The sequence below is a fragment of the Orycteropus afer genome, unplaced genomic scaffold (assembly GCF_000298275.1).
Source record: "Orycteropus afer afer isolate SDZICR_OR568_19922 unplaced genomic scaffold, OryAfe1.0 scaffold00255, whole genome shotgun sequence".
Taxonomy (NCBI): Eukaryota; Metazoa; Chordata; class Mammalia; order Tubulidentata; family Orycteropodidae; genus Orycteropus; species Orycteropus afer.
In genome coordinates this window covers 3,205,309-3,228,503 of record NW_006921842.1, presented here as the reverse complement: position 1 = coordinate 3,228,503, position 23,195 = coordinate 3,205,309, and the positions used below count along the sequence as shown (strand labels likewise).

At 39.7% G+C, this 23,195-nt stretch overlaps 1 protein-coding gene and 1 pseudogene across 1 annotated transcript in view; both read right to left on the bottom strand.

The window, feature by feature from the left end:
* The window catches only part of CARMIL1 (capping protein regulator and myosin 1 linker 1), a 295,366-nt gene that overhangs the window by 245,079 nt on the left and 27,092 nt on the right, over nucleotides 1-23,195 (bottom strand). Inside the window, exons 2-5 of the mRNA XM_042782185.1 lie at nucleotides 21,552-21,649; nucleotides 21,149-21,219; nucleotides 20,844-20,917; nucleotides 1,020-1,095 (exon numbers count right to left, since the gene is read on the bottom strand). Of these exons, the coding sequence (XP_042638119.1) occupies nucleotides 1,020-1,095; nucleotides 20,844-20,917; nucleotides 21,149-21,219; nucleotides 21,552-21,649 (319 nt within the window). The remainder of the gene's footprint in view (nucleotides 1-1,019; nucleotides 1,096-20,843; nucleotides 20,918-21,148; nucleotides 21,220-21,551; nucleotides 21,650-23,195) is intronic.
* LOC103204652 lies at nucleotides 15,176-17,243 on the bottom strand (annotated as a pseudogene).

The following is a 23,195-nucleotide window of genomic DNA, read 5'->3' as shown; positions in this document are numbered from 1 at the left end:
GCTCCTAATGGGAGCCCAAAATTAAATCAGCCCACGTTCATACTGATGATACCTTAAGCCACCCATCCTAGGCAAATTCAAAGAACCAACAACCTATCCATCAGCTAATCACAATACTCCACTTCTTCCAAATCCACATCTCAATCCAAATCCCAGCTCTTCACTGTGACTCTTAAATCCCCACATTCTCTGGTCTCTGACAGCAGGAATCTTGAACATAAAAGTCTCTATAAAACAACATCTAAATTATTTCCCATTCTAAAATGAAACAAGAGAAGGCTAACTCATGGATAAGCATCTGCCTATATGGTTGCTTTGAACTTGCAAAATCCCCCACAGAGCATCTTATTTCCACTAGTAAAACAAACCAAATAGTTAGCTCCTTCATCCCTTATTAAAACTAAAAGATTTCACTTTGCTTACATATAAATCTGCCAAAAAACTCATCTAGAAAATTAAAGTTAACCATTGCAACTCGGAAGGAAGGTGGGGCAATCTACTTCAGTAGTGATACCGCCTTGGAAACTCAAGGAGGGGTCGCTATGAGTCAGATCTGACTCGATGGTAAATAACAACAACAACAACATTGCAACTCAACCAGATCAACTCTACCTGTTAACATTTTCCTAAATTCTTATGGGAGAAAAAAAAAAACACCTTTGTGGAGATGGAATGCAAGAAAGGAACATAAAATCTGCTATTCACAGCTGTACAAATGTAACTTTAATCGTTTTTGCCAAGTGAATGAGCATGCACTGAAGGCTACACTGAATGTATCTTCCTGCTCATCTTCTAAAATTGCCCAGAGCAGCTGAAAACATGAGGAAGTACTTCTCTGAAGCACCACATATTACAAATTTTTCAAAATTTTATGCTAATCCTTTACAGAAAAAATGTCTCCTCAAGAAATAAAACACGTGCAGCTTGCCAGTGTAGTGGAAAAACAAATGGTTTTTGACAATTATCAGGATTTCAAACAGCAAAGCCAAGCAACACTTGCTGGATCCTCAATTACTTACCAGTTTTAGATCTTTAGAGGACAGCTTTGTGAACCACTGGTTGTATTCCAGAACAGCAATGATAGGTATTAGGTCCCTAGAAGAAGAAATTAACAACTGTCATAAAACTCCTGCAACAGCCATGCCGGCCATTTTATTTTTAATTCATGAAATCCAGATTTGCATGTTAATTTCTATTATTTACAAACACTACATCTAGCCAAAACAACTCCGATCACTTACATTTACTAAGAAAAATCTTCAGGAGGTCTGGTGGTGCAGTGGTTAACCAAAAGGTTGGTGGTTCAACCCACCAGCTGTTCTGTGTGAAAAAAGACATGGCTATCTGCTCCTAAAAAGATTTACAGGCCTAGGAAATCCTATGGCACAGTTACAGGGTCACCATGGTCAGAAGTGACTTGACAGCACATAACAAGGCAGATCTTCAGTACAATGTAAGCAGGATTTCCAAAAGTTGTAAATTTCCTCCAGGGACTCTGATTCTTACTTTCAAAGGAAAAGAGGATGATAGAATGTTTGCTTGGAAAACCCTTTTTTCTCTAAGAGAACCAGACCTAATTTCATACTAAGCCAGTTGCTGTTGAGGTGATTCTGAATCATGGTGAACTTACATGTTTCCGTGTAGAATGGTACACAAAGGATTTTCAATGGCTGTAATCTTACAAGAAGTTCCCTGAGTGGTGCAAATGTTTTTTTTTTTGCACTTGACTAGCCTAAAGGTTTATGGTTTGAACCCTCCCAGCAACACTACAGAAGAAAGACCTGGAGATCTGCTCCCATAAAGATTACAACCAAGAAAACCCTATGGAGCAATTCTACTCTGTAATACATGGAGTTGTAATAAACTGGAATCAACTCAACAGCATTGAGTTGGGTTTTCTGGTCTTAATCTTATGGAACCAGATCACTAGGTCTTTCTCCCATGGCACTGCTGCATGGATTCAAAATTTAGCAGCTGAACACAAATCATTCTCAACTCTTAGATTTAATAGGAAGTAGTGACAACAGTAACCAGAAGGCTGGCGGTTCAAACCCACCAGCCGCTCCTCAGAAGGAAGGTTGGGCAATCTACTTTCGTAGTGATACTACCTTGGAAACCCAAGAAGGGGTCGCTAGGAGTCAGAAGCGACTCGAAGACAGTAAATTAGTTAGGTTAATGACAATAGAAACTCTTTGTTGTGCACTATATTCTGTCTTTTGATTTGGTTTGGAGTTGGCTTTTGTCATAAATGAAGTCATTTTCAGGAACTGAAGAGCACATCATTAATAGAACCAGGTTCTACATTAATCCAGTAGATTGTACAACATCATCTCTACATGTGGCACGTAAAAATTATGGGAAAATATTCTGGTCCAGTACAAATCAAAATCTACTACTTCATGACACCAGAATTGCTAATAACCCCAAACCAAATCCACTACTACAGAGTCAATTCTGACTCATAGCAACCCCACAGGGTTTCCAAGGCTGTAAATCTTTATAGAAGCAGACTGTCTCATCTTCCTCCCAGAGAGCAGCTGGTGGGTTTGAACCACCAACCTTCTGGTTAGCAGCCACATGTTTTACCCACTGTGCCACCAGAGCTCCTAAGAAATTTTCATGGTAAATATTAAATTTTAAAGAATACACATCATTCTAATTGTAAATTCATGCTATAGTCAGAGACTGTAATTGAAAAGAACTACATAAAAGTAATAGACATAAACATTCACAAATATTATATAGACACTAATTTTTAAGGCAAAGAAAGAAATATAGCAAAATGTTATATGGATATCCTGCCCAGATGGTAGCATTAAAGGTGATACCGATTTTTTTCTAACATACTTCTTATACTATATTTTCAAATTTTTATATAGTGATTATGTTCATAGACCAAAAGTTATAAAATTAAATGTTCTATGAATGTTGGCAATAAGACTATTCCCTGGGGGGTGTGTGGGGGGGAGGGGGATCTGTGATAGAGATATGTACATGTCAGCACAATTTCTCTATCAAGTAACTCTAAATTATGTCAGTTTTTATGCTTTTTAATACTAAAAACAAATTAGAAGGGACAACCATATGTCTTAGTTCATTCAATAAATATTTATTAGTACTTTCTAAATAATACACAGAGTCTCTGGGTAGTGTAAACAGTTAATATGCTCAGGCGCTAACCAAAAGGTTGGAGCTTCAAGCCCTGGCAATCTACTTCAGAAAAAGCAGCCAATGAACACACAATATGGGGCACAGTTCTACTGACACACATGAGGTGGCATGACTTGAAATCAACTCAACGGAAACTAGTAGTTAAATACTACATAGGGTATTTGGCTTGGGGGGGTTAAGAAATGAATAAGAGCTGCTCTTGCTCCTCTTGTCCCTTGGACACAATCCAAAAAAAAAAAAAAACCCAAACACACTACCATTGACTCAATTCTCATTCATAGTGACCAAATAGGACAGAATAGAACTGCCCCATAGGGTTTCCAAGAATGTAAATCTTTATAGAAGCAGAGTGCCTCATCTCTCTCCTGGGGAGGGGCTGATGGCTTCAAACCACTGATTTTTTTGGTCAGCAGCCAAGCATTTTAAGCACTACACCACCAACGGTCCTTAATCACAATACAATGGTGGGGAAATATACCTACTCAACTATTTGTAGCATTATGAGAGACATGCTGGAAAGGGTGCATATTAAAAGTAGTGTAAGAACATAAGACAACAGCAACTAATTCAGCCTGGAGCAAATGGGGAAGGGTTTAAAGGGCTTAAAAGATAGGATGGGGTCAACCAGCCAAAAAGAAGGGAAAGAATATTCCAAGTAATTGGGAACTGCAAGTACAAAGGCACATTGTTGTTGTATGCTGTGGAGTCGACTTTGATTCACGGTGACCCTATAGAACTGCCTCATAAGGTTTCCTAGGCTGAAATCTTTACAGGAACACAGTGCCAGGTCTCTTCTCCCGTGGAGGCACTGGGAAGTTCAAACTGCTGATTTTTCAGTTAGCAGCCAAGTGCTTAACCATTGCACCACCAGGTGCATGTACAAAGGCATGAAAACATTCAGCAACTCTATGCAGTCAAATATTCAATAAGTGCCACCTGCTGTGCATAATTCACTAGGCTTAATAAATACAATAATGTACACAATAAGACGGTTCCTGGCCTTGAGATGCTGACAATCTGGCATAGTCTAACAAGAGATTCTGAAAGTAAAGGTAACTACAATGGAGTGAAATAAGCACTATGAAGAATATACAGTATGAGGGATACACATAACAGGGAGCTAACCAAGGAAAGGCACCTTACAGGAAGCTACTGAGCCCTCGAAATGAGGGAGTGAGATGCAACACGTATTCTAGGCAGTAGAAATGTGGTCCCACCTAAACAGAAAATACACAAGACAGGATATAACTAACTTCATTTCTCTGAGTTCAGTTTCCTGGCTGATTTTCTTAGGACATAGTAATAAGTGATTACATAAGCAAATCTTGAATAAATAGCAAATTTGGTTATTTCCCCACTGCTATGCTAATGCTGCCTCACTCTAAATAACTAACAGGATCTCCCTGGTGAGGTCTATGTGAGTCAGGACCAATTCCTTTACCATGTTTTCACTAAAAACTGCTATGATGTTACATAAGTAAAAAGGTTTCCATACACCGGCTGTCATCTTGACTGATTTTCTCTCTGTGACATTGATAACAGTTTTTTTTTTTACCATTACTCCATGATAGTTACTGCCCGTCCCACCATGTTTAGCTTAGACCTCCTGAGAAACTCTTAACTACAATGTGACCTTTCAGCTGAAGAGCAGAGTTGGCCTGGAGGCTCTATAGCAGTTTAGGGAACCCTCTCCTCAGTCTTGGCAGAACAGCATTCATTTGTGCATTTCCGTATGTCATGGCTGCCATTGCCTTCAAATGAGAGCAAGAGTGTTTTAAGATTCAAAACCCTGAGAAGAAGTCTAGTAGGCATTTACATCTTTTGGAGCCAACCATAATGATCATTTCTTTACGCTGAACTAAGGAGGGAAGAGGAGTCCCTCAGTGGCATAAAAGGTTAAGCATTCAAATGTCAAGCTCAGAGGTGCTTCAGAAGACAGGCGTGGCAATCTGCTTCTGAAAGATCACAGTGGGCAAATCGGCTGCAAAAGCAATCTTCAAAGTGTTCAAAAGCAAAGATGCCACTTTGAGGACTTAGGTGCACCTGACCCAAGCCAAGGTATTTTCAATTGCTTCATATGTAACTGAAAACTGCACAGTGAATAAGTGTGATAGTTGAAGATGTGTCAACTTGGCTGGACTCCAGTTGTGAGTGGTGGTTCCCATGATGGATCACATAACTGAGTTCTAAGTGGCCGGTCTGCCTAAGGGGAGTTTCCCCAGGGGTGTGGCCTACCTGCAATGCTATCCCAGGGACAAGCTGGAAGAACGGCATTCCGGACTATATACTTCCTGGAGCGAGCAGCTCGCTGCTTGCCCTGGAGGTTTTCGGATTCATTCTTTGTTGGGAACAGCGACCAGTGCACTGCGTGTCAGCTTGATTCTCTCGGCTCTGTTGTGCTTACGGGAACCAGACGACTCCGGGCCCCATCTCTCTCCAGAGACGAACTTTGTGACTTGAACTCCTCTGCCGTGCGTGCGAAAGCCAGACGGCTTTGGGCCCCGTCTCCCTCCAGAGACGAACTTTTCAGCTTGAACTTGTCGGCTTCTACATGCTTGTGAGCCATTTATCTAAGAAAAATTTCTCTCTCTCTCTTTCTCTCTCTATAAATATATATATATATATATATACTTTGCTGGTTTTTGTATTTCTCTAGAGAACCCAATCCAACACAATAAGGAAGACCATAAAAGAACTGACACCTCTGAATTATGGTGTTGGGGAAGGATACTGAACCTACCACAGATTGCCAGTAGAACAAACAAGTCTGTCCTGGAAGTACAGCCAGGATGTTCCCTAGAAGTGAGGATGGCAAGACTTTATCTCATGTACTCTGGACATGTTGTCAGGAGGGACTAGTCCTTGGAGAAGGGCATCATTCTTGGCAGACAGTCTCTGGGGAATAATAGGATGGACCTAGCATGACTACTGTCATCCTCACACTTACTCAGCAACTCACTGAATACTCAAACATAGCAAAAATGGTGAGGATCCTGTTATACATAGGGTCACTATGAGTCAGAATTGATTGAATAGTACCTAACAACAACAACGTAATAGACAAAGCAGGAATGAAGATTTCTCCCTAGCATATCTTATGAACATGTAAAGGTTCCAAAAGGAGACCTGGTGGTACAGTGGTTAAGCACTCAGCTGCTAATTGAAAAGTTGACAGTTTGAACTCCCCAGCAGCTCAACTCAAGAAAGATGTGTCATTCTACTTCCATAAAGACATGAGACCAGAAGAACTACATGGTGCCCAGCTACCAATGCCAGCCACCCGGGAAATGATCAAAACTGGACATCCTGGGTAGAGTGGGAGGAAAACATGGAACAAAATCCCAAAACACAATAGTGACCAGAATTACTGGTTGGATGGAGTCAATAGTATGGCCCTAGGATACGCTTTGGGTCTGGAATAAAATTCACTCCCAGGGCTGGCTCTCAGCCCAAGAGTAAACAAGACATGCAGACAGACCACTCAACCCAGGGTGATGCACCCACATACTCTATGGAGATGCATCCCTTGGAGCAACTGACCATGGGGCACCAGAGGGGCAACATTCAAATGGAGGAAATTCAGGATACACAGGAGTGCATAATCGTGAGGGGCATGGTGGGGAGGGGGTAGTGAGAAGGGAGGGGAGGAGAGTGGGTTAGGGTTGAGGATGGTAACTGGGGAGTGAAACCAAATGTACATGAAATGTTGAATGTAAAACAAACTCTGCTCTGTGAACTTGCACCTAAGGCACAATTAAAAAAAAAAAAGACATACAACCTTGGAAACCCTATGGACCAGTTCAACTCTGCACTGTGGGGTCACAAGTTGGAATCAACTTGGCAGCTGTGGGGTTTTTTTGTTTGTTTTAAAGGCTTAAAGAAGGTATTTTATGCAAGAGTGCAGTCTTGCCACTCTTCAGGCTATGTGCAACATGTATTCTCAAGAAAATGCTGGTAAAACTCAGAGCCACAGAAATATCTTCTTGAGATAACCATTTTAAGCCTTTCTGAAGATAAGTTAGATTTTCCTCCATTATATCCAGATTTAAAATAGGAGTTGAAAAGCTTAAAAGAGTAAAACTGTCACAAATTAGCTATTCCTCCCAAGCATCCTAATTTATATGGACATGTCTTGTGTATTATTAAAGTATTATTTATTATTAAATCACTTACTCTTTGAAGAATCTGACTACCTAAAACACTTGACAAATGAGAAAATTCCCAGAATTTAGTGATCTTTAAATTTTTTGACAATTTACTCCTAACTGCAAAGTATTTTGAACATGTACCCATCCCCAAAATGTGTCTTTCTATAAATTATACACATATGCTACTACATTAATACATTAAATTCAATATATAATGCACACAAATAAAATGGATGGAAAAAACTAAACACAAATAAGTTGTAATATTTACTCCATGTTCTCCAAGTTATCATCATCTTGTTCACCTCACCCGAGCCTGTCTAACCCATGTTGGAGAGCAATGTTTTACAGAATCATTTAAAGAAATTTAGGGATGGAAAAAAGAAGGCAATGCTAGTCATACTTGATTCCACACTGCAAAGAGAATTTCCTATTTTAGAAATGAGAGCAGGAATAAAGAGATGGTGCTTACATTAGCAAAGAATTAAATTTGAATGCTTAGGAAAACATGGCCAAACACAAGCCATACTCCAAACTCTTTCCTTGTAATGTCACCTTGGTAAGTAAGAAATATGACAACACATAAGCCTGGGTCTGAAGAGAAGGAACTGTTGGCCGGGCTCTCATGAGCCAAGTTCACACTCAATGATGCATGTCATGGAGTCTTTGGAGGATTGATGAGATTAGCTCTTCTTCCAGGAACAAGAAAAATCAATGTATTTAAAGCGGCATTTTCTCTTCTCCATGGTACCAATATCTCTACTCTCATCATTTCCTGCCACTCCAAATTACAGTGTAATTACATTTTTAACATGTCAGCTCACAGTCCTGTGGGAGATCTCACGAAAAATTTCTAACAAAACCATTTTCAATCTGTACCTCTTTTTTATCCACTCATATTTAAACCAGAATAAATTGTAAAACTACACTTACATAATTTGGAACATACAGATAACAAGTAGGTAGGCATTTTTCCAAGCATTCTCTAATTACCATTCTTCTCCAAGGACCAATAGGATAGATTTAGCATGACTACTGACATCCTCAAGCTTATTCGGCAACTCATTGAACAATGATTACTCAGGAACAGAAGGATGACTGGGACTACAATAAGTCCTGACAGAGTCAGAGTATAAATAAATAAATACATATATAAAAAGAGAAGGACACCATTCAAGTTGCTTATAAATACAACCTTGAAGCAGCTCGGTAAGCATAAAGGCTCAAGTGAGGTAGTAATGCATATATATATATAAAATAAAACAGGGAAGTGGATCTACGTTGAAGAGAGAATATCATGTTGGAAGACTCATAAGGAGCTTCAGAACACTATATATGATTCTCCATTTCTCAGTTCAGGAGGCTATATAGAAAAACCACATGATCTAAGAGTTACTGTATCCTAACCAGGCATATCTCTGAAAAATAGCAGATCCCAGGCAAGTCAGAAGAATAGAGACATTAGTAGAGTCTCTATAATGAGAATCCACCACTCAACTATAAGTTTGTCATACTGTGGTGACTTGCATGTGATCCAACAGAATGAGGAAACTATTAAACACTTATCATTAATATCACACACAAGTAAGATTTTGCCAAAGATAATTTAAAAATGGTGGCAGCAGTACACTGACAGTAAACTGCCAGAAATTCAAGCTGGATTCAGAAGGAGATGTGGAACAAGGGCTATCATCGCTGGTGTCAGGTGGATCCTGGCTAAGAGCAAACAATACCAGAAAGATGTTTTCCTGTGTTTTATTGACTGTGCAAAGGCATTTGACTGTGTGAATCATAACAAATTATGGATAATGAATTCCAGACACTTAATGGTGCTCATGGAGAACCCGTACATAGACCAAGAGGCAGCTGTTCAAAACAGAACAAGGGGATATTGCGTAGTTTAAAATCATGAAAGGTATGCATTAAGATTGTATCCTTTCACCATATGTATTCAGTCTGAATGGTGAGCAAATAATTCAAGAAGCTGGACTATATGAAGAAGAATGTGGGAGACTCATCAGGATTGGAGGAAAACTCTTCAACAATCTGTGATATGCAGATGACACAATCTTGCTTCCTGAAAGTAAAGAGAACTTAAAGCATTTACTGATGAAGATCAAAGATTATATAGCCTCCAGCATGGATTACACCCCAACACAAGGTAAACTCCTCACAACTGGACCAATAAGCAACAATTATAATAAATGAAGAAAAGAGAGAAGTTGTCAAGGATTTAATTTTATTTGAATTCATAATCAATGCCCATGGAAGCCACAGTCAAGAAAGTAAAAAGCACAACACATTGGGCACATCTGTGGCAAGAGACCTCCTTATAAAGTGTTAAAAAGCAAAGATGTCACTTTGAAGAATAAGGTGCACCTGACCCAAGCCACAGTATTTTCAATAACCTCATAAGCATGTGAAAGTTGGACAATGAATGAAGAAAATCAAGAATTATTGAATTTGAATTATGGTTTTGGTGAAGAATACCGAATATACCATGGACTTCCAGAAGAATGAACCAAAGCTGTCCTACAAGAAGTACAGCCAGAATGTTCCTTAGAGACCAGCATGGTGAGACTTCATCTCTCATATTTTGGTCATAGTTATAAGGAGGGACCATTCCCTGGAGCAGGATATCACACTTGGTACAGTAGAGGGTCAGTGAAAAAGAGGAGACCCTCAATGAGATGGACTGACACAGTGGTTGTAACGATGGGCTCAAGCAGAGCAACAATTGTGAGGATGACACAGGACCGGGCAGCGTTTTGTTCTGTTGTACACAGAAGTGTTATAAGTCAGAACCATCTCAATAGCACCTAGTAACTATAATGAGAACGGTTACATACGCACTGCCCTGTCACCAGATCTGTGTCTTCTTCTAAAACCACCTCCCACCTGTGGCAAGGGGTCACACACATATAGATCACTATTGCCTCCATACCTGTGGCTCCAGGTGATGAAGCTGCCAAAATCATGTTTACTCCTCCCTATGTAACCCATGTAACCTGTAACATTAACATCAGCACCACTCACATAACCCTGATCTACTCCCCAATGTGGATCTGAACTAGTCCAGGTTAAGATGGTACTTACAAGATCCTGAGTGCAAAAAGACAAAGACTTGGGTGAATGAACTGAAAGAAACATATAAAGTTGTATAAGAACACAACCAGGATTGAGCCATGGATTAGAGTAGGTGACATACAGCAAAAGACAACATTAAAGCAGTAGTTCCCAACCTGGGTATGTATGGGTGGAAGAGGAAAGAGTACCCAAGTAATCTGATGAGCTCTCTCTACATAATTTCCCCAACCTCCTGAGAGTCTGACAAGCATCCCTAGGGGTACCAAACCAGCTGCCATTGTGTCAATTCAGACTCATGGAGACCCACGTGTGTCAGAGTGGAATTGTGCTCTATAGGTTTTTCAGTGGCTAATTTTTCAGAAAGGACTTCTGGTAGTGCACTGATAAAGAGCTCGTCTGCTAACTGAAAGGTCAGTAGTTTGAACCCACAGCTGTTCCATGGGAGAAAGATGTGGCAGCCTGCTCCTGTAAAGATTATAGCCTTAGCAATTTCTTAAAAAGTTGAAAATAGAGATGCCATTTGATCCAGCAATCCCATTACTAGGTATATATCCTAAAGAAGTGAGATGCAGGACAAAAACAGATATATGCATACTCATGTTCATCACAGCACTATTCTCAGTAGCAAAGAGATGGAAAGATCCTAAGTGCCCATCAACAAAGGAATGGATAAACAAACTGTGGTACATACACACAATGTAATACCGTGCAACCCTAAAGAATAATGTAGAATCTACAAAACACTGCATAACATGGATGAAATTGGAGGACATAATGCTGAGTGAAACAAGTGAACCACAGAAGCACAAATATTGTATTAGTCTGCTATTGTAAAACATCAAGGAAAGGTTTATACATAGAAGGAAACTTTCTTTGTAGGTTACCAGGTATGGGAGGGGAGTGGGGGACATTTCTAGATAGGTTAAAAAAAAAGATATATATATATATATCATTGTTGTTATGTGCCGTCGAGTCAGACCTGACTCATAGCGACCCCTCCTTGGATTTTCGAGGCGGTATCACTACGGAAGTAGATTGCCCAACCTTCCTTCCGAGCAGTGGCTGGTGGGTTTGAACCACCAGCCTTCTGGTTTGCAGTCAAGTGTCTTAGACACTACGCTACCAGAGGTCCTAGATACACACATACACATGTGTGTGTGTGTATGTACATATATACAATATATATATACACCAAAGGTTATTAGTGGTGAGCAGGGGTAGGAGGGAGGGAGGAAAGGGGGAGATTTTGTTTGGGGGGCATCAAGTTTATGCTAACGGTGATGAAATATTTTGGAAAAGGCAGTGTCACAACATGGAAAATGTCATCAATGTCCCTGAGCTGAAAATAGGGAAGTTGTTATGTTGGTGAATGTCTTATTGTTATCTTTTCACCACAATAAAAGTGTGGTGAATATATATATTTACCTTGGAAACTTCATGGAGCAGCTCTACTCTGTGTCACAGGGTCGAGAATCAATTGAGGACAATGGGTAGATGTAGATCGCCTAGTCTTTTTCATGAGGTACCTCTAGGTGGACTTGAACTCTAGCCTTTCTATTAAGATCCCAGTGTATTAACTATGTGTACCACCAAGTACTCCCCGGAGGCACACGGTTTCACTTGCCCTTCAAAATCCTTTATTCTGAGCCACTGATTTGTTCGATTATAGAGTACCATACCATACAGAATGAGCAAGACACATACAACCCAGCTCTTATTCCATTCGGGTAGCATTTATGGTTTTAAGGACTGTTAAGAACAGAAGTTTCCAGCTATGATGACTAAATGCAGTGGAGAGGAAAAACAAAATGAAAAGAGAGAAAGTTTTGAATTACGGCCAAACATGAGAAATGTCTTTCTGAACTATACGAGATGGATTTGGCCTTCTAGAAGGATCAGGTTCAGAGATATCTGTATAGAAAAACATGCAAAATCTCATTTTAATAAATGCAAACTTCTTACAAAATCATGTGCTTGCAAATGAGTGATCTTTAAATACACTTGCATTGGATCCTACTGTCATGTGGGAAAACAAATACATAAATTTAAGAATTATTGCCAGTCTTTGTTAATAATAGTCTAGCTATCCCATTTTAATCTCTTCTCTTACATCTCCAACTTGTCTAATTATTTCATCCTCTTCTGCATTCAAGTGAGAAAAATATCAAGATAATTTTTGCAACACCTCCCAAATTTAGAGACTGACCTACATCATGCTCAAATTATTTCACAACAAATCTTTGCAGACAATCGTACCATTTAAGTACAGACTGATTCCTTTATGGGTAAGGATATCTTAATTTCTATTATGTAGAAAGGCTCACTCAGCATAATTTGTTGCAACTTGATAGTGGCTCTCTCTCAGGACTGGAAAGTGGCCTTTATATGTAGAAGCTGATTCTAATTTTAATAATAAGAATCATGGGAGAAAATTAAGTCTTCTAGAAAAAAGGGATAAAGTCTAAAGATTAGGGTGATCAAGAGAGAGCTCTAAAAAAAAGAAAATTAGGCGGCAGCAGGAGACATGACATCTATAGCAGTGATCCCCATATTTTAACAAGCTCACTGATCAGTTAAAAAAATATATATTTAAAAATATTTTTTAAAGTTTAATATTTAGCTATTGATACTATGTTGTTGTTGTTGTTGTGCTGTTGAGTCGGACCTGACTTATAGAGACCCCTCCTTGGGTATCCGAGGCGTATCACTATGGAAGTAGATTGTCCAACTTTCCTTCCAAGGCCTGGCTGGTGGGTTTGAACCACCAGCCTTCTGGTTAGAAGTCAAGTGCCTACGCTACCAGAGCTCTCACCCCCCCCCAAAAAAAACCTCACTGCTGTCGAGTCAATTCAACTCACAGTGACCCCTCCTTGGGTTTCCGAGGCGGTATCTCCACAGAAGCAGGTTGCCCAATCTTCCTTCCGAGGAGTGGCTGGTGGGTTTGAACCGCCAACTTTCTGGTTAGCAGTCAAATGCCCTAGGCACTATGCCACCAGAGCTCCTGATGCTTTAGTAGTATAACATTATATGTGTCTCTGGGTGGATCAAACAGTTAAGTGCTCAGCTACTAACCAAAAGATAGGTGGTTCAAACCAAATAAGACGCACTTCGAAAAAGCCCTGGTAATCTGCTTCTGATGGTTACATCCACAAAAACCCTATGGAGTACAGTTCTATAAAACATAGGGGCTCACCATGAGTTGGAATCCACTCAAAGGCAACTTTTTTGTTTTGCTTCGGTTTGAAATATATATAATAAAAGAAAAAAAAAAAAAGCAAAGATTAAAAATTTTTTAATGAGTCAAAAATAAATATCAACAGAAGTTCTTATATTTTTTTGTACCTTATCCTGTCTTCTCCATCAGGACTAGACACCCTGAAATGTGGCCAGGATCCAGATTAGAGGTTGGCAAATGCTATCTATTTTTATAAAAATGTCTAGGAATGCTTTCAAGGTACAACATCTGCAGTGCAAGAGACCTTCTGGGTCATCAACTCTAAAATACATACTATCTGGATTTTTACAGAAAAAGTTTGAATTTAAGAGTTTCACCAATAGAAAAGTCCTGCTGGCACCTAAATCAAGCCAAAAGGTAGATAATTAAGGTTCATCACAGAAATATAGCACTCACTGATGGGCTGAAAATTCTCTAGCTAATAAAAAGATAACTCTACTCACAGGATAATTCACAGTTCTAAAAAGCTTGGCAAAGTTTCTTGATTTTGAATAGGATTCTACATATTCCAGGTAACTGTATTTAGTAGCTTCTTTAGATATAGATTTCCTGTGTGGCAGATTAATGACCAAATTAACACAATAGATTAGCAAGATAACATTGACACTTCGCATACCCTATTGTATTGTTTGCTGTATACCTGTAAAATCAATTCTGACTCATAGCCACCCTATAGTACAGAGTAGAACTGCCCCATAGGGTTTCCTAGACTGAAATCCTTACAGAAGTAGATCACTAGGTCTCTTCTCCAGTGGAGCCACCGGTGGGTTCCAAGTGCTGACCTTTTGGTTAGCAGCCTAGCACTTAACCATTATTCTATCAGGTCTCTTTACATAACCTATTACTTGTGCAAAAATCATTAAGGATGGAGCAAATGAAGTAAACCTGAGAAATATCTCAAGCTGCCCTGCATGTTTTCATCCCTGTAGGCCAGATGTTCTCCAAGTGTGGTACATGGACCCCTGAGTTTCCTACCCAATGCCTACTGAGACCCACGCAAAGGGTTCACAAGTTCAGAACTATTTTCATAATGATGCTAAAGAAGCATTTTTGCTTTCCATTGTGTCAACATATACATGGATAGTCCAAAGGCAATAGTTAGTAAAACTGCTGGTGCCTGAGCCTGAATCAAGGCATTTAGCTGTGCTCCTAGTCATTGTAGTCTTCACTGCCACACAGTCACAGTTTTCTGTTTGTTTTTTTTTTTTTTAAGCCAATTTTATTTAAGATTGTCTTTATGAAGTATTAATTAAATCTCAGCTCTTGAGTACATGCTCCCTTTCACCCTCTAGGAACTGGTATTTATTATCAAAGTCATACTGTATGTCAACAAGGTATCACAACTACAAAAAAAAAAGTTGTGAACAATTGTAATCTCTACGTAAACAAATCAAATGGAACCCCAGGAATTTAAAGAACTAATTCAAATTACCCCAAAAAACAACTGAATTTTTTAAGCATCTTTATACTTAATAATAAAATAAATAACAATAAAAATCAGAGGTCTAGTATAAAGTTTAAAACTAACAACTGTTTAAGCATTTCTATAAATTTGAACATTTCTCTCGGTCACTCAGCTTCATCCCATTCAACATCCAGCAAGCCTGCTCAGCCACCTCAGACAGCTCAAATTTGACCAATCCACACCCCTTGGACTCATTCTCCATCTTGTTGTCAGCATACAGCACATGGCCACATTCACTGATGCTGTCTTTCAACATTTTCCATGTAAAATCAAATGGGAGTTTCTCATAAATATCTGGCTGGCCTTCCTGCTACTCCGGGGGTCATAGCCAATGACTCTGCCAAAGAAAACTACAAAGCTTCCATCAAAGTTGTCATGCTCCATCTTTATGGCACAAAGCTGGTGCCACCATCACCAGCCACAGGCAGGTCCACATGCTCAGTGCTGGAGCCCATGTCTGGGCTCATGGTGGGGCCTATGTACTCCAGACAGATGGCACCCACGTACTCCAGGATGTTGGCTCCCATGCACTTAGGAGAATAGCCATATAATCTATCATAGGACCTATGTGCTCGAGGCCAGCTCTTATGCCTGCAGACACCATGTACTCCATGCTCAGGCCCATGTGCTTCATACCAGAACCAATGCATTCAATGGTATTGTCCATGCGGTCTATGGACATGCACTAAAGGCCAAAGACCATGCTGACATCCATGTACTCTGTGATCTGGTCCATGCATTCAATGCTAGAGGCCATGTGGTTGAGGCCCAATGGGCCCATACACTCAGTGCTGAAGGCTATACACTCCACTGAGCCCACTTGATCCATGACCAAGCCCATGTGCTCAGTCTTGAAGCCCATGTAATCCATGCTATGGCCCAGGACTGTACCTATGTACTCCATGCCAGCATCCCTGATGCAATCAATGCAAGGGCCCATCCTCTTGATCCTGAGGATGGCTGCCTCCACCTCTACTGTTGATTCTACCCATGTTTATCCCAGATCAAATCAGCCAATATTTTCTATGCCACCATCAAAGGGTCTCTCCATGTCTAAAGATCTGAAGAGTTTCCCATCCTGATGTCTTTGTTCAGGTGATTGGCACTGATAGGCTGCCTTCCTGGTCCTAATCCCATGCTAATACCACCAGGTCCATGGAGCAGTTGTTCAGGATGCTCAGGAAGTTTGAAAAAGTCTCCCTTTGGTAAGGCCCTGTCATCCATTTTCATATGCATTGGTCAATCAAATAACAGTTGGCCATTAAACATAGATATAGTTTGCACAGCTTCAATGGATTGTTCACAAGTTATAGTGCCTATTCTGTGACTTTTTCCAAGTTTATTCTCAAGAATGTCTGCTCAGCCACCACACCAGCCATACTAAATACTTCCTTCAGCTTTTTCCAGCCAATTCAATAATCCAGATTTATGACAAATACTGTGCTTCTGAGACTTCCAGCCTGTAATGCATGGATCATCTCATTTGGGAGGTTGGCATTATTTAGGATATCGGGTGGTATATTAACAATTCCTGGGCCACCTGGTCTCACAGCCATCACACCAACCACAAGCATCACCTTTTCTGTTGCTCTCCTGCCATGTTTACCATCAGGACCTTCTTTGACTTTCAGTGGTCTGAAAAGTGATCTGAACAATTCTGCTTGTTTAGAACTTCAGCTGCATTTTTCATGCTCTCTTCCACCATGAATTCAACAATAGCACATCCTCTTGACTTAACTTCAGCATCCATTAAAAGTTCCACACCTCACCAACTTTTTCTTTAACCAGGTATTTAAGGGATTGTCATTCCTATCAAAAAGTATGTTTGCCATGGATTACATGGGCTTCGAGATTGAGCGCATGGGCTTGGTCATGGATCAAGTGGGCTCAGTGGAGTGTATAGCCTTCAGCAGAAGGTTGCATATCTTTTAGACGGGTTAGTATATGGCACAGAGTGATCACCTTCTCTTTTCATGACTTTCTTCTTCCTCTTCCCATTCTGAATAAGATGTTCTCCTTTACCCTTGGGACTCTGAGCCTTGTTGCCACTCGGCACGCCCAGTACACTGCTCTGCTCCTCCATTTTGGGCTCTGTCGCCACCACCTCACCCACCGTTTTGATCTCTGCTGCGATTTATTCTGCAAATGGGCTTTTTTTGACCACAAGCTTTTTAAAGATATTCTGTGCAACAAAATGGGAAGTGTGCATAAAATGATTCTGCTATATACCAAAGTGATGATTTTACTGATGAAAAATATTTGTGCAGTACTTAGAGTTGCATGCTGACTATCTCCTTAGTTCATGGAATACCATGAGAAAATGAATGACAGACAAGCTATGGTTTTCCATCTTGGGACTTGTCAGATATTTTCTCTAAAAGGTAAGAAGTGAGCTAGGCACTTCAAGGAAATCAAATGGCAGTATTTAATTTGTAAAATTATAGCTTTCAAATAAAAATTCTGATTTTATAAAACTTTATCTGATGTGAGTTTGACAGTCTTGCCATACTTTTCTGGTAAGATCAATGATGACATTAAAAAAATCTCTCTCTCTCTCTATTAATGTTATATGCTAAGAGCAAAATATTGGGAAGCTCTGGGCATAACACAATGACCCAATATTCTCCACATGACCAATGTACAAAAAAACAAACAAACAAACTCATTGCTGTCGAGTTGAATCCAAATCATAGCAATCCCTGCTTGGGTTTCCAGTATCTCCACAGAAGTAGATTGTTCAGTCTTCCTTCTGAGGAGTGGTTGGTGGGTTTGAACTGCCAGCCTTCTGGTTAGCAGTGAAATGTCTTAGGCACTATGGCACCAGAGCTCCCAATCAACATACAGCGCTATAAAATCATGTATAGGTAAGATCCATTCAAAGTACAAGATAGATCAATGGATTTTAATGGAACAAAATACAAACTAGTGCACTGATAGCTTTCAGATTCCATATTGCAACTAATCTTTAACAAACCACCTTTTGTTTAATTTTAATGAAGTTTAAGAAAGAATTTCCATAATTATATGAAGAGGCAATTAAACACACTCCTCTCTTTTCTAATGACACATCTACACAAAGCTAGATTTTCTTCATCCGTTTGAGTCAAAATAACATCACAACAGATCAAAAGCAGAAACAGACATGAGAACCCAGCTGTCTTGTATTAAGTCAGACATTAAAGAAGTTTGCAAAAAATATAAACTGATGCTATGCCCCTTTTTCTTGTTAAATATAGTTTTTCATAAAAACATTATTTATATTATCATACAATGGGTTTATTATTATTACTTTTAAATGAATTTAAAACTATCTAATACATGCCACAACATGGATGAACCTTGGAAACATTATGCTGAGTGAAATAAGTCAATCACAAAAGGACAAATATTGTATGATCTCACTTATATGAAACATGTAGAATAGGCCAACATTTAGTAATCAGAGATTAACAGTGGTTACCAAGGGCAGGAGGGCAAAAAGGGAAATCTTTGTTTAACTAGCGTTGAGTTTCTGGAAATACAGTAACAATATGGATGATGGTTGCACAACATGACATATAATTGGCTTCAATGAATTGCACAAGTGAAAAATGTTGAATTAGCAAATGTTGTGTTATTTTAGTTTTAATTTCTAATTGGTAAATATCAATAACTACGATACCCATAAACAAAAGCTCAATAATTTTTAAGAATGCAAAAGGGTCTTGACATTAAAAACACTGAAACCTGACACTGTAGCCCTACTTCCTTCTATATTATTCAACAAGGAATTTTCTTTTATTTTTAATTAGAAAATACATACAAAATAAAATATTTTTGCTTTTTGTTTCTGTTCACTTTTTTATGAGCTGCACAGGAAATATCATGCCTAAATTTGAGAGTATGAAGTTCCCTCATATAGGAAGAGGGAGAGGGGCTCTAAGCAGGAGAGAAATGTCTGCTTCACAAAAAGGAAGTAAAACCAGTGTAAGAACCAGAGGCTTGAGACCCACCAGCCACAAATACAGACACAGCTGAGCCTGCCTCACCATCTTCCTCCACAGATTCTGGCTGTGCAAAGAGGACGTGCCTCCATCTAGTAGTACACTTTTGTCTGTGCCCAATTCACTCGGCCAGAACTCTTTAAGGACCCTACTATAATATTGGATTTCCTCACAGGTAAGCAGAAAATTAACTGGAAATGATCATTTATTAAAGAGAGTGGGAGCATGGTGCTAGTGATAAGAAGCAACAACAACAACAACAATCTTTTCTTCAATTCCTATTGTCCAAAAGATACAGCTCAAACCGAAAACCATGAAGTCAATTCCAACTCATAGCGACCCCATTGAGTTTCCAAGGCTACAAATCTTTACAAAAGCAGACTGCTTCATCTTCCTCATGTGAAGCATCTGCTGAGTTTGAACCACCGACCTTCTGGTTAGCAGCCAAATGCCTTAACCACTATACCACCAGACCTCCTTAACGTATAGCTGCTGCTGTTGTTGTTGTTATGTGCCATCCAGTTGGATCTGACTCATAGCGACCCCTCCTTGGGTTTCCGAGGCAGTATCACTATGGAAGTAAATTGCCCAACCTTCCTTCCGAGGAGTGGCTGATGGGTTTGAACCACCAGTCTCCTGGATAGCAGTCAAGTGCCTTAGGCACTATGCTACCAGAGCTCCCAACATACAGCTAGAATACCATATTTCTGCCTCTAAATTTAGAATACAGGAATTGGGATCATAGCAGGGTGGTAGAGTTGGTATCTGACTACCTGAAATAAGTAGCAACATATCCAGGGGTGAGGAGATTGTGAGAGGCCAGGATAAATTACCAGAGCAGATAATCTGGAAGGGTACCAAGGCTCAACTCCATCAGAGAACTAAATAAATATGACATGTATGTCCTTGCTAAGAGATGGGGGAGCCAGAAGGAGCTTTACACAGGGGTCTGATCACACACAGGCCTAAATATACTAAAGTCACAACCCTAAGACCTAAATGTCTCTCAGAAACTTTATAACAAGTTTCAAGGTTTCTGTATCATTATCACAAGGCAGACATTGGCAAACTGATTTCCACCAATGTGTGCATATGTACTCCAACAATTCCTGATTCACAAATAAATTGGGAATGAAAAGCCATTTGTTAGTACTTCAGTATAAAATACCCTCTCTGGAAAAAAAAAAAATGTTCTGAATGGTAATTAAGTAAAATAGTACTACATTTTATATATTATGTTGTTGTTGTTATGTGCCGTCAAGTCGGACCCGACTCCTAGTGACCCCTCCTTGGGTTTCCGAAGCAGTATCACTACAGAAGTAGATTGGCCCATATTCCTTCCAAGGAGTGGCTGATGGGTTTGAACTGCCAGCCTTCTGGTTAGCAGTCAAGTGCCTTAAGCACTAGGCTACCAGAGCTCCTATTTTATATATAGGCAAGGTTAAATAGACTCTTGTAGACTAGTAAAAGAACGTAAAAAGTATTGTTTCCATGGTAAATTTCAGCATATTTTTTTACCTATGAGGTCTGGATTTAGGGAATTTACATGCACCTCCACTACAGGCCATTTGTAGTGATGAGTACATTTGAAACTATCTATTATTTGACAGACAAAATCCAGAGATTCTTAAATTTTCCTGGTTTCCTCTTATTAGGGGATTCCCTGGATATAACATATATTCTTAAGTGCCAAAAGAAAAGTAAAGCTCAGAAAACAAAATTTAGGAGTAGAAGAAAGGAAGATAACGGCTTACCTGTGGTCAAGATGACTAAAGTCTTGTAAATTCAATTCCCTGGTGTCTTGAGTCAGATAAATTGTATCCACATCCTATTTGGAATATAATTCAGTCATATAAATAAATGATCTGTGTAGACCAGCAGGGAACCAAGAGATATAAAACAAAATTAGACAATTACAGGGACAAATTTTTAGGTAATCTGAAAAGGGAAGACTTCAAATTAAAAAATGATGATGGGGAGAAAAAAGAGGAAGAAAAAAAAAAGCCAGCCAAATATTTTCCAGGGGCGTGTATGTGAGTAAATAAACAGGAATACTTACCCACTGTACTTCTTCCCTGTACGAAAATCCAAGCCAGTCACAGACACAGGCATACATCTGAGAAAATCCACCTGAAGAGTACAAGAGAAAAGGGATCATTTTCTGTTAAGTGATTTTTAAATTAAAATTTAAAAGCTTAAATATGGCTGATGTTTACAGTGCTGATCCTTTCTGTTTGGGAAAACAGCAAAAGTTCTCTCCCCTGTGCTATATACAAAGCACAGAGTAGGATGCAATACAGCTTCAATATATGACTTTTGTTTACCAACCTAAGATCTGACAGTACTAATTACACCTTAAAACTAATTGTACCTTTACGGTAGCATACTAGGAATAGATTTAACTTCCTGGCAGGGGACGTCCAGCCAGCCATTTACATTTTGGGTTTAAAATGAATGCTCACCACACGGGCCCTGCTCAGCCAGGGGCTGGCTGTCCCACAGAGTCTGGAGGCCAGCCAGTCGCTCAGGTGGCTCCATGGAGATTTTTCTCATGATTCTCCTGTAACATAAATAGACGAAACAATAAATTTCAAAAACCAAGTGCTTTGAATGGCACACAGAAATTTATTTTCTGATTTTTTTTTTTGTTTTTTTTTACACAGTTCAGTGTCACCTTTAATTTTGAGAAATAGAATCCCATTTTTAGAGTGCTAGGGAGCTGGAAATCTACAGGACTCTAATAATAAAGCCCTTTATTTAATGTTACCTTGTAAACTAAAGATTATCTAATACAATACATTGCTGTCGAGTTGGATACAACTCACACCAACCCCTCCTTGGGTTTCCGAGGCAGTATCACTACGGAAGTAGATTACCCAACCTTTCTTCCCAGGAGTGGCTGGTGGATTTGAACTGCCAGCCTTCTGGTTAGCAGTCAAATGTCTTAGAATGGCAATGGTTGTGTTTTTACCCCACAGGATCATTGTGAGAAAGAAAGAAATTAATACCTATAAATTTTTTAGAACAATCCTTGTTGTTGTTGTTGTGTGCCATCGAGTCGGACCTGACTCATAGCGACCCCACCTTGGGTTTCCAAGGCAGTATCACTACGGAAGTAGATTGCCCAACCTTCCTTCCAAGGAGTGGCTGGTGGGTTTGAAACCACCAGCCCTCTGGTTAGCAGTTAAGTGCCTTAGGCACTATGCTACCAGAGCTCCTTAATACACAATTAAATCTCAGTAAATGTTAGTTGGTGCTATTGTAGCTATCACATGTTGTTGTTGTTGTTGTTGTTAGGTGCCTTCAAGTCATCTCCCAACTCATAGTGACCCTATGTACAACAGAATGAAACACTGCCTGGTCCCATACCAGCCTCACAATCCTTGCTATATTTGAGTCCATCATTGCAGCCACTGAGTCAATACATCTCATTGAGGGCCTTCCCCTTTTTCATTGACCCTCTAGTATACCAAGCATGATATCCTTCTCCAAGAAATGGTCCCTTCTGACAACATGACTAAAGTAGGTGAGACAAGGTCTGGCCATTCTTGCTTCCAAGGAGCATTTCAGCTGGACTTCTTCCAGGACAGATTTGTCAGCTCTTTTAGCTGTCCATGGTACTTTGAATATTCTTTGCCAGCACCACAACACAAAAGCATCAACTCTACTTCGGTCTTCCTTCCTTTGTCCAGCTTTCACATGCATATGAGGCAACTGAAAATACCATGGCTTGTGTTAGGCACACCTTAGTCTTCAAAGAGACATCCTTGCTCTTCAGCACTTTAAAGAAGTCTTTTGCAGCAGATTTGCCCAGTGCAATAGGTCATCTTATGTCTTTTTTTTTTTTTTTCAATTGTGATTTGGGTGAAGGTTTACAGAGCAAATTTACTGTCCATACAGCAGTTCACATACACTTTGTCTCATGACATTGACCACAGTTTACCAAAATGCAACAGCTCCCCTCTCACTTCCTCCCCTAGTTACCTCTTTCCTGTGTCCATCCCTCCATGCCCTCTGCCCCCTGAGCTACCTCCCTGTGCATAAGCAGCCCTGCTTTCTCCCATGATTTTTCTCTCCAAGGAGTGTATCTACTTGAGGTAAATGTT